This window comes from Eleginops maclovinus, chromosome 20, assembly GCF_036324505.1.
Source record: "Eleginops maclovinus isolate JMC-PN-2008 ecotype Puerto Natales chromosome 20, JC_Emac_rtc_rv5, whole genome shotgun sequence".
NCBI lineage: Eukaryota > Metazoa > Chordata > Actinopteri > Perciformes > Eleginopidae > Eleginops > Eleginops maclovinus.
In genome coordinates, this window is record NC_086368.1 from 16,362,293 (window position 1) to 16,376,772 (window position 14,480).

The 14,480-nt window shown below is 40.7% G+C and overlaps 1 protein-coding gene across 1 annotated transcript in view; it reads right to left on the reverse strand.

Annotated features, from left to right (window-relative positions):
- cacna1da (calcium channel, voltage-dependent, L type, alpha 1D subunit, a) overlaps positions 1-14,480 on the reverse strand; it is a 53,544-nt gene that overhangs the window by 4,606 nt on the left and 34,458 nt on the right. The window contains exons 28-45 of the mRNA XM_063910651.1: positions 14,109-14,267; positions 13,414-13,524; positions 12,447-12,530; positions 8,461-8,493; positions 7,361-7,489; positions 7,199-7,264; positions 7,022-7,113; positions 6,743-6,902; positions 6,050-6,177; positions 5,845-5,941; positions 5,636-5,738; positions 5,394-5,495; positions 3,731-3,864; positions 2,835-2,951; positions 2,084-2,472; positions 1,283-1,309; positions 539-667; positions 275-414 (exon numbers count right to left, since the gene is read on the reverse strand). Of these exons, the coding sequence (XP_063766721.1) occupies positions 275-414; positions 539-667; positions 1,283-1,309; positions 2,084-2,472; positions 2,835-2,951; positions 3,731-3,864; positions 5,394-5,495; positions 5,636-5,738; positions 5,845-5,941; positions 6,050-6,177; positions 6,743-6,902; positions 7,022-7,113; positions 7,199-7,264; positions 7,361-7,489; positions 8,461-8,493; positions 12,447-12,530; positions 13,414-13,524; positions 14,109-14,267 (2,200 nt within the window). The remainder of the gene's footprint in view (positions 1-274; positions 415-538; positions 668-1,282; positions 1,310-2,083; positions 2,473-2,834; positions 2,952-3,730; positions 3,865-5,393; positions 5,496-5,635; positions 5,739-5,844; positions 5,942-6,049; positions 6,178-6,742; positions 6,903-7,021; positions 7,114-7,198; positions 7,265-7,360; positions 7,490-8,460; positions 8,494-12,446; positions 12,531-13,413; positions 13,525-14,108; positions 14,268-14,480) is intronic.

A 14,480-nucleotide genomic window follows, 5' to 3' on the forward strand; every position in this document is an offset into this window, starting at 1 on the left:
AGTTAACTTAGCTGATGACTTCAAAATTGTTTTTGGCATCTGTTATGTCTCTGTATGTGTAAATAGTGCAACTTAGTTACACTCACATTTTATTTGTGTGTGTAACGGGGCTGGGGTGTGTTTTAAAAGACAGGAGTAACACTCTACCAATGTTTGGACCCTACATCACACATTATATGGCTGGACATGTTTGTGTTTCATTAAACCTTCAATGTATAAAACGTTTGCATGAAGACATTTTGAATGTGTTACAGGATACAAAAGGGTTAGATACCTTGAGGCGTGGCAGGCAGTAACCGTCTCTTTGGTGACCTCCGTGAGTCGTGGTAAAGCGGCTGCTCGTCATCGTCATAGTAACTGTCAGGGTGATGGTAACCTTTGGGAGTCTCATACTCCGTGTCACTGTTCTGATACCTGTCAACACAAACAATAAAGATGTTGGACGCCAATGATTTTGGACACGCTTTTATGAAACCGTTTACTTTAATTTTGTGGATCTTTAGACATCTTAATGCATGTTTCCTTTTCTGAGATATACCTCTCTCCTGACAGCATGCTGTCATCCTCATAGAACTCCTCCCCGCTGTAATACTCCCCGGAGAGCCGGTCTTCATCAAACTCCTCCTCCCTGCGGATGGTAGGGTGGTGTCCATCGACTCCATGTGACCTGAAGAGAGGTCATTGCACAGGAATCAGTGCCTGCACACCGCTGCTGTTCAGCGAAGCAACTAAAACATGGCCATGCCCTGCCATGCAGACGCAAGCAATGCAACTGACCACCCTTATTTTATTCAATATGAACCACAGCAAAACCAAGACAACAGGCAGAACATTTGGGCTGAAAAGCATCACCCTGTCTCCAATCACCTCTTCTCTTTAGAGGTCCTTCGTTAGCTTAGTTAGAACGAGTGGATAAGTGTAGGTCTTTTTAGGATGAACCTAGATTTATAAAAAAAACCATTCTCCTACACTTCCCTTGTTTTCAAGCATGTTGGTCCTTCTTCAGAGCAAGCACGTCACTTTGTCACATGCACAAAGAGGGCTGCTCTCAGCAATAAGCCGGCCGCTAACGTTCATGTTATTGCTACTTCAAAGCATCGACACAACTGCGTCACAACAGAGGCAGATGACAACCAGACAAATGACTTGCCAGCATACAGCACATAACACTGACTTAGCGAGGATGCAACCATTCCCTGGATGAAACAAATGACATAAAAATAAACTCCTTCTTTTGCTGTTAAGACATACCGCTGGAGCCAAACCTAAAAAAGCAACATACCTAACATAGGTCTCATAGTAGCGCCTTCTGTCCAAGATAGCAGAGGGATGGTTGAGAGAAAGCATTTTGGTTAGGAAGGAGAAAAGGAGGAGAGAACACAGAGAAAAGGGCAGAGAAAGCATGACATATATATCATACAGTATATGAAACATATACAGCATTCTCATATATATGTATGAAGAGGAGAGAGTGTGATGGCAGGTGTTGACTCAAGTGTTGGGGGACAATTCCATTTTCTATTTATGAGATAAGAAACAATGTAAAACTCATTACTCTTTTGTAAAGTGGCAGCAATGAAATTGTCCCCCAAATGTATTGGGTACTAAAGAAAATACTGGAGCAGCTGACTAAACAGAGCATGGGAAATCAGGAGATAAGTGCACTATTGATCACTTGTGAAATGAACTGTCAGTATGAGACTACGCTTGTGATCCATTATGAAGTGAAGGGTTTACAGTACAGTAAAGGTTTGTGCAAAGGGAAGATTTGAAAAGAAGCTGGGTCCTGACAGCGGGAAAAAAGTGCTTTCAACAGATAATGTCCTTCTCAGTGAGCACAAACTAATGTTTTTTTTTAATTGCTTTGAATACGTCATTCAGATAGCTGCATGGCAGTGTCAAGTCAACCATGAACAGATGATTTTCAAAACTTCTGCAATCTATGAAATTTCTACATTTGGCAGGGTCAGAAATTAGAACATGTGCTCAGAGACACAGGGTGCACAGATCTGACTCCATGTGTACGATTTTAACTACATTGTTTCTGCAGCAGGTCAAGCCTTGATGATCAGTGTGTGCATACCTTTGCCCCTGAGGAGTCCGGGGCTTCTCGTAGTCATAGTAGGAGCTGCGAAGACCTGGGTAGCCGTTGGGCGGTGCATGCTCATAGTACCGATGGTGTCCTCCGTTAGGCAGGCTGGACACGTTGGCATTGTTGAGGTTGATGTTGGTGGATTTTGGAGACTTGCCGTAGGAGTTGTGGTGGCGGTTGTGATGGTGGTGGTGGTGGTGATGGTGGTTGGGGTGGGACATTGCGTTGGCTCGAGACAGGCGTCCCACCGGCTGGTCCATGTGGGCGTAGTGGGGTGGAGGCTGCACCTGCAGAGGTCGCTGTGTGGCGTTGGTCTGGTGGCCGTTGGATCGCCGATGACCACCATTCATGAGATGGTTACCGAAGAGTCCGCCGTTACGCTGTGGAGGAATGCTCAAAGTAAAACCACCAGAGCTTCTACTTCTCACAAAGCAGCACAACTAATGTTCAATTGATGTTAAGTCTCAGAGCTGAGTTTCAGAAATTTTATGAGCAAAAAGAAGTTGAAAAGCTGGTTTTATGGCATATGGCGTGAGCAAACATGTTTGTAGTTTGTTGGAATTGAGATGAAGAAAAAACAATCCAAAATAAATCTAATTATTGTAGAAATATAAACTAGAGACAAGTACTAGTACTAGACTAGCACTATATATATATTTAGCTGATTAATATGAATATTTTACAAGTACATTTTTAAATGCCACAAACACAACCTCCTGTCATGTAAAATTAAATCAGTTACCCTATAAATTTCCTCGTCTTCCTCTGGAATAAAGTCTACTAGCTCGTCATCCTGCAGATCACATGATATCGCTCGGCGAATTTCGGGCCCGATATCATGCAGGGTGCGAAGGCCAGCCTGTAACCATGACAATAAGAGAGCTAAACGCTACAGCGGGGACCTTCATCTCACAGCAGAAAATCTGACATCACACAGTCACAGCCAACACACATACACACACCTGCGCTGAATATGCAACACCTGACAGTAACAGTACTGACAGACAATGAGACAGACAAATGTGCTCTCCATAATGCAACCTGCTGAGAGGATTACTCCCAGAATCCAGCTGTGCTTTGTCTCACATGTGCTGTGGAGGAAGTGTAATTTCCTTCCTTTTTCTTTATTTTGGTGATGTTTTTTGTTATTTTTACCAAATTAGCACAATATACACAAAAATGTCATTATAAACAAATTAAAAGTTGGTTATGTTTACTGTCAATGATACTGATATATGGGGGTACACTGTAGTCATATATCGTATATTATAAAGGTAACAGAAATGGCGACAAGCTCGTGAATTTCATGAGTGGATGATGAATTGTAAAGCAGACGATGACACACGCTTAACATCAACATTGATGATATTTACAGAGACATAAATAACAAATTCACACATTGGGAACATAAAAGAAAAAACACATTAACAGATTCATACTGTACACCAAGACCATGAACGTCCTGCTGGATCATAAACCATAACATTAGCAAACTTAATGATATTTAATGAAATGCACAAAAAGACACATTTTACAGATTGAAACAACACAATTGCAATGCATGAAAATCCATGTTTTCCCACAATTTCAAACAATCTCTCTCCTAATTAACACGCACAGAAACCGGGCGAGACTCACCTGTAGAGCGATAGCTGTGTTGTTCTGCGTCGGGTGAGCACCCACCAGGCCTTCCTCTTTACGTTTCTTGAATTTCCTAAAGTAGTCCTGTATCAGGAAGGTGGCATAGAACTTCCCCACGGTTACCTCATCATCTGAGTGAACAGACCACACAAATGCTTCCTGTGTCAGTCACTACACACTGTACCCTGGGAGAGAGAAGGAGACGCTCTTCTCCTCTCGTCCATTACAAACTGTCGGTCCATCACCTCAGGACGGCAGACAAATCAGACACTCTTTAAGCAATTACATGTTTTGTATCGTAACTATATACATCCATCTTGATGGAGTATATACTGTACCTTAATCCGCACCACATAAATTATTTTACTTCATAACCTTCATGTGAGTTATATATATACATATATCTAGATCTGAATAGCTTTGGATGATAGAATTAAAAACATATTTCTAATTAAATTATGTTTAATTGTATCATTAGGACTGATTTAAGAGGTGAGTAATAACTATTGTAACTCTTACTGATGAAGACAAAATAAGCAGAATCAAGACCCGATAGACTTCACATACACATACAGGATGTTTATAAATACTGTTACTCTGCACGTGTGAATGGCTGTGTAATACAGGCTGCTAAATAGAGACTTTAAAGATATAATCTATGTTTAACAACTGCTATTTGAATAATACAAAACTACTATTCCTTTTAATTTGTTAACACTTTTGAGATTGTTAAGTGAGAGGTGGGTGCATGAACTAAATATTTTTTCTAAGTATTAACATGTCAGAGAATGCCATTTATTTGACTACTTTAGCACATGCAAGCAAGCAGATCTACAGTATGCCTTATACTGTACATGGCCGTGTGTTTGGGTAAATGCACCTGTTTGTGCCTATGTTTTCTTTTTGTTATGTGTGTTAGTCGTTAGATATTGCACTTAGAACTGTGTATTCATATCTTCCTGCGTTATGTATTTTTGTAATATTTTTATCTTTTTTCTGAGTGTGTGAGAATCATTCTGAAGCAGGGGTCTGAATCACTTTGAACAAGCGCACTGGGGATAGAGATCGGAGAGAGAGGCAACACTAGTTCCATGCCACCACCCTAAAACAGAACTGCTTCAGAATATTCTGAAGTGCTTCAGAGTTTTGGATACAAAGATATAAAAGTGTGAGAAGAATAAGCTGTGGAAGCCCAAGCAGTGAGAAGAGGACAGATATTAGGATAACTGAGTGAGACAGAGAATTTGAGAAAGGAGAGAAAGAGACAGATAAATAAGAAAAGAGAGAGAGGTTAGTGAGAGGACAGAGCATGCACTCGCACGGTTGTCTACAAGGCCATGCAAGCCCAAAGCCCAGCAGATAGTCAGTGGCCTCCGTCAGCATCCGGGGCAGAAGGTAGGACACACATGGATAAAAACACACTGCTGAGGGGACAACCAGGAGAACATGAGCAGAGCAGAAACAGCACAATACAGCTTTACTTGTGTGTGAGAGTTAATATGTGTGCTACTTTTTTGAGGACGTAGTTATAAAAGAGTAGTTTGGAGATTCCTGTAATTTAATGCAAACAGCATATGGTTAGAGTGTGTGAGGTGCTTTAGCTTTGTTTGGGTGTCAAACTATAACAGAAGGACCAGGAGGTGTGTGTGATTTCACTAACCACCAGCAGGGGGCACCACTTGATCCAGGAGCTTCATGCTGGTTCTCTTCCAAATTTTCTTGATGACAGCTCGCAGCTCTTCGTTGGCCTGCTCTAGATTACCTGCAGCACAGGGAAACAAACGTCCCTGAGAAACCAGCACCATTTTAACTCCTCACAAGCATTCCATTACTGGTAACAGAGAATCAGCAGAGTGTTGTATGTGTTTCTGGACAGGACAGTGTTTTATATTTTGCTCATACCTTCTGTTTTGATCTTCAGGGCAGTGCGCACCAGTGCAAACAAAGTGGCGTTAAACATGACTGTGCCGTCACTGTTTAGAGGCATGTTCATAGCTACCAGCCTCTGAAAGAAGACATACATGTTTTGTTTTACCAAGGTCCAGGATAACGATCACTAGTTATGTGTATATTTTACAAATAAGATTATAAAATATGGGAAGAACAGAGACCTTGCAAGCGACTCTGTGAGGGCACAGCTTGCCGAAGCCGAGAGGAGGCTGGATGCGACGAAGAAGTGTCACAACATCCAGATGCTTTATTCTGCCCCTGTGTGAGAAAAACAATCAGATGTAAAACATTTACTGAGACAAACCACTGCACAGAAAAACATGAATGTGAAATACTTTCTTGTACTTTAGGTAATAAAGCACATACTTGGCCTCGGGGTCGTACTCTGACCAAATTCTTTTGAATTCATCGAGGTGGTGTGGACCAAGAATGGACCAATCACGTGTTAGATAGTCAAAGTTGTCCATGATGACGGCCACAAACAAGTTGATAATCTGGAGGGGGACAAGAAGATGGTCGCACATACTTTTGCTTAGCATTGTGGGGTGGTTTAAATGTGTTTCCAAAATCATACCTGCACGATCACTAGACAGAAAGAATATATTGTTTTTTAAACTACAGCACTCTTGGTTAAAATAAATCTAACCTTACAAATGAAAGCGAACAGCTCGTAGGCCTATAGAATGGGCTCTGATTTCTGAATGCTACATGGTCTTCCATAAGTCTTGCAGACCAGATCATTTAAACTAAATTAAATGATAAGACACACATTGATAAGGCATCAGTGGTGAGTCTCTAAATATTAGGTGCCATGTTGTTTAAGGAATATTTTCAATGTTGCATGGACCTGTACGTAAACAAATATTGAGAGCAAGGTATTCATATTAATATTACTCATTCTTTGAGAATGGCAGCCCTTCAAACGTAGACATTTAAAATCTTATGGTCTTCTTGTGATTCTGGTATGAAAAACAGTACAGAAGGTAATACTACACGGCAAATACTGCACTTAATAAATAAGTAGTTGTTAATAAAATATTGTTCAACTTTTGTGATTACCAAGAAGGCGCAAAGCATGTAGAAGGTGATGAAGTAAATTATTGCAAATCCACTGCCACACGTCATCTCCTCCCCGGGGTTGTAGTCAGACTCTGGGTCACACAGTTTCCCTGGCATACAGGCCAACATGATCTCCTGCCACGCCTCTCCAGTGGCACATCTGGGGGATCAGATAGGCATAACAGACTCAAATGTATTACTTAAATAATTGACCTATTAAAAACAATGAACACAGTGAGTCTGTTTGCTGATGATCCCTGACTCGAAAGTCCTTCACACCTGAAGAGGAGGAGCACAGCCTGAGGGAACGTCTGGAAGTTGTTGTTTCTGTTGATGTGTGTGCCGTCCACCATGGCAACCTTTCCAAACACCTGAAGCAGAAAAATAGCAAACATGAAATTGCTTACGACCCTGCCAACCCCACAAAAACCTTTTCTATCACATTTAGAGACTCACCTGCATGCCAATGACAGCGTAGATAAAGAACAGCATGGCTATCAGAAGAGCAACATAGGGCAGCGCCTTAAGGCAAAAGAGAGGTGAAAAAGGTAGAAAAAGGTTTAACATGGCAATATTTCCCTCAGTCGCAGATCAAGTAATCGTTTCACTGTGCCTCACCTGGAAGGATTTGATAAAAGTCCAAAGCAGCGTTCGAATGCCTTCCCCTCTGCTGAGGAGCTTGACCAGCCGCATGACTCGAAAGAGACGAAAGAAGGTGATGGAGATGCGAGCGCTGTCCTCCGTGTTCTGTGGAGAAACAGTCCAGAGTCAGAGGACAGGAGAGGAGCAGTGCATTAGGAGGACACAGAGCACCTGGCTGCGCTTCACAGCATGTCGAGGTCTGAACTGAGACCCTGGCGTCAGAAACATATGGACTGAGAAAACAGCACTGCGTCTTAAGGGCAAAAGTGCCGGTTTAGAGCACACCCGTGCATTTTTGCATTGGGGCATGAATTAGTTTTCTGCTTAGGTAGCATCATCTATTAAAGTTCAAAGTGCAGTTATTATAAACAGCATTTAAAAGGCTGCAGATGTTGGCAAATTTCTGGTAAAATCATAATGCAACAGAGTCTCTGAAGCAGTGTAGCTCCAGCTGATATGTTTCTTTTATACTGCGTCTAAAGCACTGTCAGGGGCCCTGTCACTGTTACACCTACAGGGAAGGAAGCCAGGAGGCAAGCATGCTGGAGAAAACCTTCCCATACAAGCATGGCACCCTCAGTCCAGAGTCACTGCATGCAGAGTCACAGTGGGGCCAACCCGAGCAGGTCAGCCAGGAGGTTCAGAGGTCAGGCCCCAGGACCTGATCCCAGGGCTCACCCATGGGTCCCCACCCCACGCAAGTATGGTGGTAGAGACCATGAAGCGGTGTCAACAGCACAAACGTGAGGAGCGGCACAGAAACCGCTCCCACCTAAAAGGTCACGCAGCGTCACGTTTGAGTGACACACTCTCTTAAGAAATAAATCCAAACATTTAGGAAAATGAAAAGCAATTGTCTTTTAAAAAAAATAATATGCAAACAAAACAAATGCAAGAAAAAACATTCAAAGAATGGGAACATACCACGAGAAAGTAAATAAAATAGAAAATAGCAATAGATCATAGGAGGTATAATGGAAAAATATCAAACCAAGAAATGCAGATCTAAACATGGCATGTCCCTGAAGGGGAGGAAGGGAGGGGAGGAGAGGGGGATGGGGGGAGGAGCATCTTACCCCCTGCTCATCCACCTGAGGAGTCTCCGTTGGCTTTAAAATCAAAGACCTGCATTAATGACTTGTACAGAGTCCATAGGTCTCATACACATAATATGACCAAACACATAAACATTACATTGTAAACTTTATCACACAACGGCAGCACACGTCAAGACGCAGACAGAACAGAGTCACTACTCCTCTCATGGACGGGACAAAACTGTCTGATTGTTTACCGAAGACAAAGACAAGACATTCCTGTATCACTGTCTATGTACACTTAATTTAAGGACAGACATAAACACAATATCGTAACACTTTAAACGCCTGCCACACAACAGGTTTACAGCTTAACATTCCTACGTAGGACTTGCAGTCAGACGGACATACAACATGAAATTACTTCATTACTTATTAACATGTACGACTAACATAAAACTTTATCACTCCCCCGGTGTAATGGTCATAACTGATTGGTCATTACTTTTGGGATTAAATGGATCTTATGGTTGAAATGTATTTGCTGCTCTCCAGACAACGTTAATGAGAAGTTAACTGACTGATGTTATGAATTCATGTCATTGTAAAAGCACTGTCAACTATTCTGACAGAGCCTCGACTCACAGCTAATAACCTGTTTCCTTTGTATTAACACTTAAGGGTCAGATGTAGGAACACCAACATTTGATTTAACAAGAAACAAATCAAAAATTAACCCATTAAAATGACTCTGGTAAGACAGCTGCATCTCACCAATGATTTTATGTAAACCAAGTATTTTTCAATGCACACCCACACAGAGTTATTGTTCATTGCAATTCATATCATTAACAATAAATCACAGTATATTAAGCGAGCATTTGTTCATATAAAGATGCAAAAGGAAATTGGATAAGAGGTGAAAAGTAAATTCAACCTGCATAATTATAATTTGTAAAAGAATGAAATAAACTCAGCACTGAAAAGATTCATACCAGGAGGCTCAAAACTGAAAACAAAGAGATACTCCAGACAGATATGGCTTTGTTCAAATCCCTCAGCACAGTACTTCACAAAACCATCAGAATGAGGTGCAGAATGAGCGGAAATCATAAAATTAAATAAAATGTAAAATTAGCTTGAGGAGGTTCTTTAGGTAATCCTGGCCACAGCCTTGATGGAGCATGCACTGCTGGGGAAGCACTGCACGCACACGCAAGGCATTTGGAGGATGACGAGCCGTAGGTAAATTCATAGCAATGCAGCAACTCATGCATGTCATTGGTGCCCTGCAACAAAACTGCCATAGCAGGGCGCTCTCACAGTCTGGTGCAGAAAGAGGTGAATGAACAACAGAAGAGAGAGGAGAAAGAGTGAGGAGGAAACCCAGTGAGAGAGAGCAATACTGGGTCAGGAAGTAACACCAGACAGTGTGAGTCATACTGGATGAAGAGGAGAGGTAGAGAGGTGTGAAGAGTAGAGAGAGTTGAGAGTTACTGTAGGAGTGTTCATGCACCTGACTGGAGTCTACACACCTGCGCTACACATGAGCTCCACTCTGAGCTTTAAGAGCTCACTACAGGAAGACAGAACAAAACACAGAGACAATCACTCACAGAGACACAAACACAAGATCATCAAAGAACCTCAAACTCAGCTGCATTAAACCACCATCAGTTCACAAAAACCAGGTCTAACTCAGTGTTTTTCTGATCCACTGAGAATTATGAGTCTACTGATTCTTACCTGATGACTGTATAATAATAAAGATGCTGAGACTTTTACTTTAATTTGTGGACTGCAAATTAGGAGTAGTCTATGTTTTAATCTGTAAAAGTAACTGTTTCTATCAATGACACTAAATTGTTTTTTACTAATATTATTGCATTGAATAAGAAATCTGTGAAGACGCAGCGGCCTACACAACCTTAAGGAAAGTATACGATATTTCTTAAAGACAGTTTCAGCTTTTCAAGGAGTTTGAGCTCCACTGATTCTCTATTAAAAATGTCCGTATTGTTGTGTAGGACGGATATTTCCAAGCTCTGAGCTCCAGGGCCATTCTGTCTGGAGGTTAAGCTCGAGGAGTAAGGCAAGAGAGAAAGGGCAAACTTCACAAGGCTCTATGAAAACTGACCGGAGGGGAATGGACTGAATGGCCGAGCGCCATCTGTGAGAGGCGGGACATGGAGAGGATGTTAGGGAGAAAGGTGAATGGCTAACACTTCCCAGCATGCATTTGGAGAGGTCACAGCAGTCAAGTCAGAAACTGAACAATCTCACAGCCTATGACTGGAATGGCAGGCAAGCAGCTCAAATTCATAAATCAAAATGACACTTCAGATCAGCTTTCAGGAATGATTACATGAAAAGGTTCATATCTGATCTGTGAGTTTGCTGTAAAACACAAACTGCAACAACCACATGCAATGCAAACCACAAGTAAATGATGGATAAAATGCGCCTCACAAGAATATCTATGAAGTCCTTGTGAAATTGATATTATGCCCCCAACCTTCACAAAACACATATGTTTATACATACAGCACACCTTAAAATATGTTAAAACAGACATGCATACATTTAACCAACACACACCCACAACCGTATGTTTTAAACAAAGTTAGAGCTTGTTTATACACTCATGCAGACACACATTTAGGAACACAAACTGAGAAAACACAGAAAACATGAAATACAACTCCAGAAAAACAGCACTGTAGCTCAGACGTTAGAGCACTCAGGAGAGGGGCGAGGGGCAGGTGAGCAGTTAGTCCCCTTCCTAACAAACACTATCATCATCATAACAATTGATCCTGGACTTCAAAACTGACTATCTTTACCATTTGAGTAAACTCAAACCAAACACAACAAAGTTCATTACAGACTTTAGTCTTTGTTTTAGGTGTGTTTGTGACGAGCAGAGCCATAAAGAGTTGATTATTTTGTAGTTTTTAAAAGTAAAGAAGTAGTTATTTCCTTTTTTATCGAGCCTGGACATGAATTTTCAGACTTTGACTGACTTTAATTAATACTGAAATAAGCTAATAATTCAATTTAAATCTATTTGATACTGTTCGATAAAACTAACACAAATCTATTTTTGCCTGAGTCAATAACATTTAATGACCAATTAATCCACTATAAGGGGTCCCGGAGATAAAGTTGTTATAGAACAGGTGACACACACACACAACATTGTTGGTCATTGCCATACTTGCCTCTACAAGTTTCTATGAAAACAAAACGGACAAAAGTAAGAATTAGAAAACGTCATCATTAATCATCCTGCTCAGAACAAACATACAGGCCTCAGTTCACAGAGAGAGAGACTCCCGTTTCTGTCCCAAATCTCGCTGTTGTGTAAAAGATTAACAGTCAGCATGTTCAAACATTTTGTCATATTTCCTGCAACAAACAGTTCTGCAACACATTGAGAATAAAACATTTAGCAGAAGGAAAATTCCAACAAGACAGACTATTAGATGTACTCATTGTGCTGAAATGTAACAACAATAACAATAGGACATAAACAAAGGTAAAACTGAAGCTTTACAGAATAAGCCAATGGCGCTCTAAAACTTTAATGACTTCTCCATGTATACAAAATTCAATGTTTTAGCAAGCAAAGTATCATAATAAATATAGAAGTTCATAATTTAGCAGATACAATTTTAAAGTGGAGGCTACATTAAATACACTAGGGAAGTGTTTCCCAAACTCTGAAGGGACATCAAGTGATTAAGGAAATAATACAACATACTTCTGTGCTAATAAATAGTTGTTTTCTTCTTTTTTCTTTATTGTTTTTGAAATGCTAACTAGTTTTACTTCTTAAGGACTGAAAATATCCCTTAATGAAAGGAAACAAATGAGAAAAAAAATATGGTTTAATGTTCACGGCCCTGGAAACAAAGAGGCTGGGAACCACTGCACTAGAGATTGAGAATAAATCTTACAAATGCCATGTGGCTTTTCTGTAAGGCTTCTGTTCAACTTGGAAAGCAGAAGAAAGAAGTACTTACATTCACTTCAGTGATAGCAATATCGACGACACTACCGACAACAATTAAGGCATCGAATGTGTTCCAAGCATCAGCGAAATAGTGCTGTTAAATCACGACGGTACATAAAAGGGAAGTGAAGGAAAAGATGAAAGACCATGAAAAGAAACAGAGGGAAACAGAGTCAGAGAGATGATCAGAAGAGTAGATTTAATGAAATGGCAGGGTCAGGGAAGGACAAAAAGAGAGAAAAAGAAGAAACAGTATTAAGATTTATCAGATAAGAAGCCAGAAGTTAGAGTCCTGCCGTGGTAATCCGCAGTGTGGGCCGAGGTGGCCCAAATAGAGAGAGGAAGAGGGCAGAGCGACTCGTTGCAGCTTTACTTACATCGATCTCACTGAGCACAATGTCTACTATGCTGCCAATCACAACCAGGGCGTCGAACACATTCCAGGCATCTCCAAAATAGCCCTAAGTGAGGTGGAGCGAGCGGGTGGGCAAGGTGGAAGTGAGATCAGCACAAACAAAAAGTCTTCACTGAAATAAAAACTGTCTAATAATTTCAGACACACAGAAACCACTGCTGGCTCTGAAGAGCTCACTGCATTATAGTGCACAGAGTTGTGCAGAATGTGGTTTATCTGCACCAAATTGATGTGGATAATTAAATTACATGCAGAAACACTGCTGCCATCAAGTGGACAAACAGTGTGTGCTTTGAATCTAAAAAGAAAGTCAGCACTGCACCCCACTCTGTCTCTTACTAGTAGCCTGTCCTTCTTCGCAACACAGAGCTGTTGGTCGGGCAGTTGAGGGTAAAATGAAACAAAAAAAGTGTACAGACTCATCAGTTTTCAGACGTACCCTGCTCCACTCTTTTACATATAGTCAATAGTTTGTCATTTGCGGAAAATACGTTTATTTTCTTTTTTTCTTGAAAGTTAGACGGAAGTGCTTGTCAGTGAAGACATTTGCATGTTGACTCACCCTGGGCTTGAAAGCGATGAGTTTGAGAACCATTTCCACAGTGAAGACAGCGGTGAAGACCATATTGAGAATGTCCATTACGTAGTTAAAGAGCGCTGACTGGCCGTAGTGCTGCAGGGAGGAGATAAAATGCATGGTAAAGGACAACAGAAAGAAAGGAGACGCTTTTATTCATTTTAAACAAATCAGAAAACCTGGTGAAAATGATTGAAAAGAAGAAACAAATTGTACCATAAGAAACAATAGCTTTAAAAAGTCTTCCATTAAAGCCACTATATTTCAATTATTTATTTAATTACAGCATCTTTGAAAGGTGAAGCTTTATAAGACAAGAGTACAGAGACACTCAGAGGGAAAATATCTTTTGCTTTTAGTCCATTTTTTACTTTTTCCCTGCATCCTGCATTGATGTCTCAAACAGTTTTTATTTCAGATAAAATCCATTGGAGGGATCCAGATCTACAAGTAAGCAGGTACTGATAACCAAAACCTTACATTTGTCATCCATACTGGTGAAACTATATTTTCTAATTATAAGCAATCAACGTAATGTTTTTGTGATACATTATAATGACATTTTGATGAGATGTTTTAATACATATATTATAGGATGGTATAAAACTAACAGAAGAATTTTCGTTTTATATTGAACATATAAATCATACATTCAGAAGAGTTAACTGGTCACTTCTTACCTGTACGGCCAGGCAGAGCGTGTTGAGCATAATAAGCACAAACATGATGTACTCAAACCCGGTGGAGTTCACCACGTACCAGAATTTGTACTGGTACGGGTTCTTAGGGATGTACCTCCTCAGTGGACGTGCCTTCAGAGCGTACTCCACACACTGACGCTGCACGGAAAAACACAAGGACGGTTTCAGTGCTCGGTTATTGACACAGTTGATTCCTACTTCTCAGTCCAACCTCGACTTTCTTTACTACAAAGTCAAGAGATTTACTGCAGCCGATTTTCTCTTCTGTTGAATAACTTGAAATCGGTATATTTTAACACAAAGAAACACACTGCTTCCAAATTCCCACATTTCGTGAACCTCATGACTCTG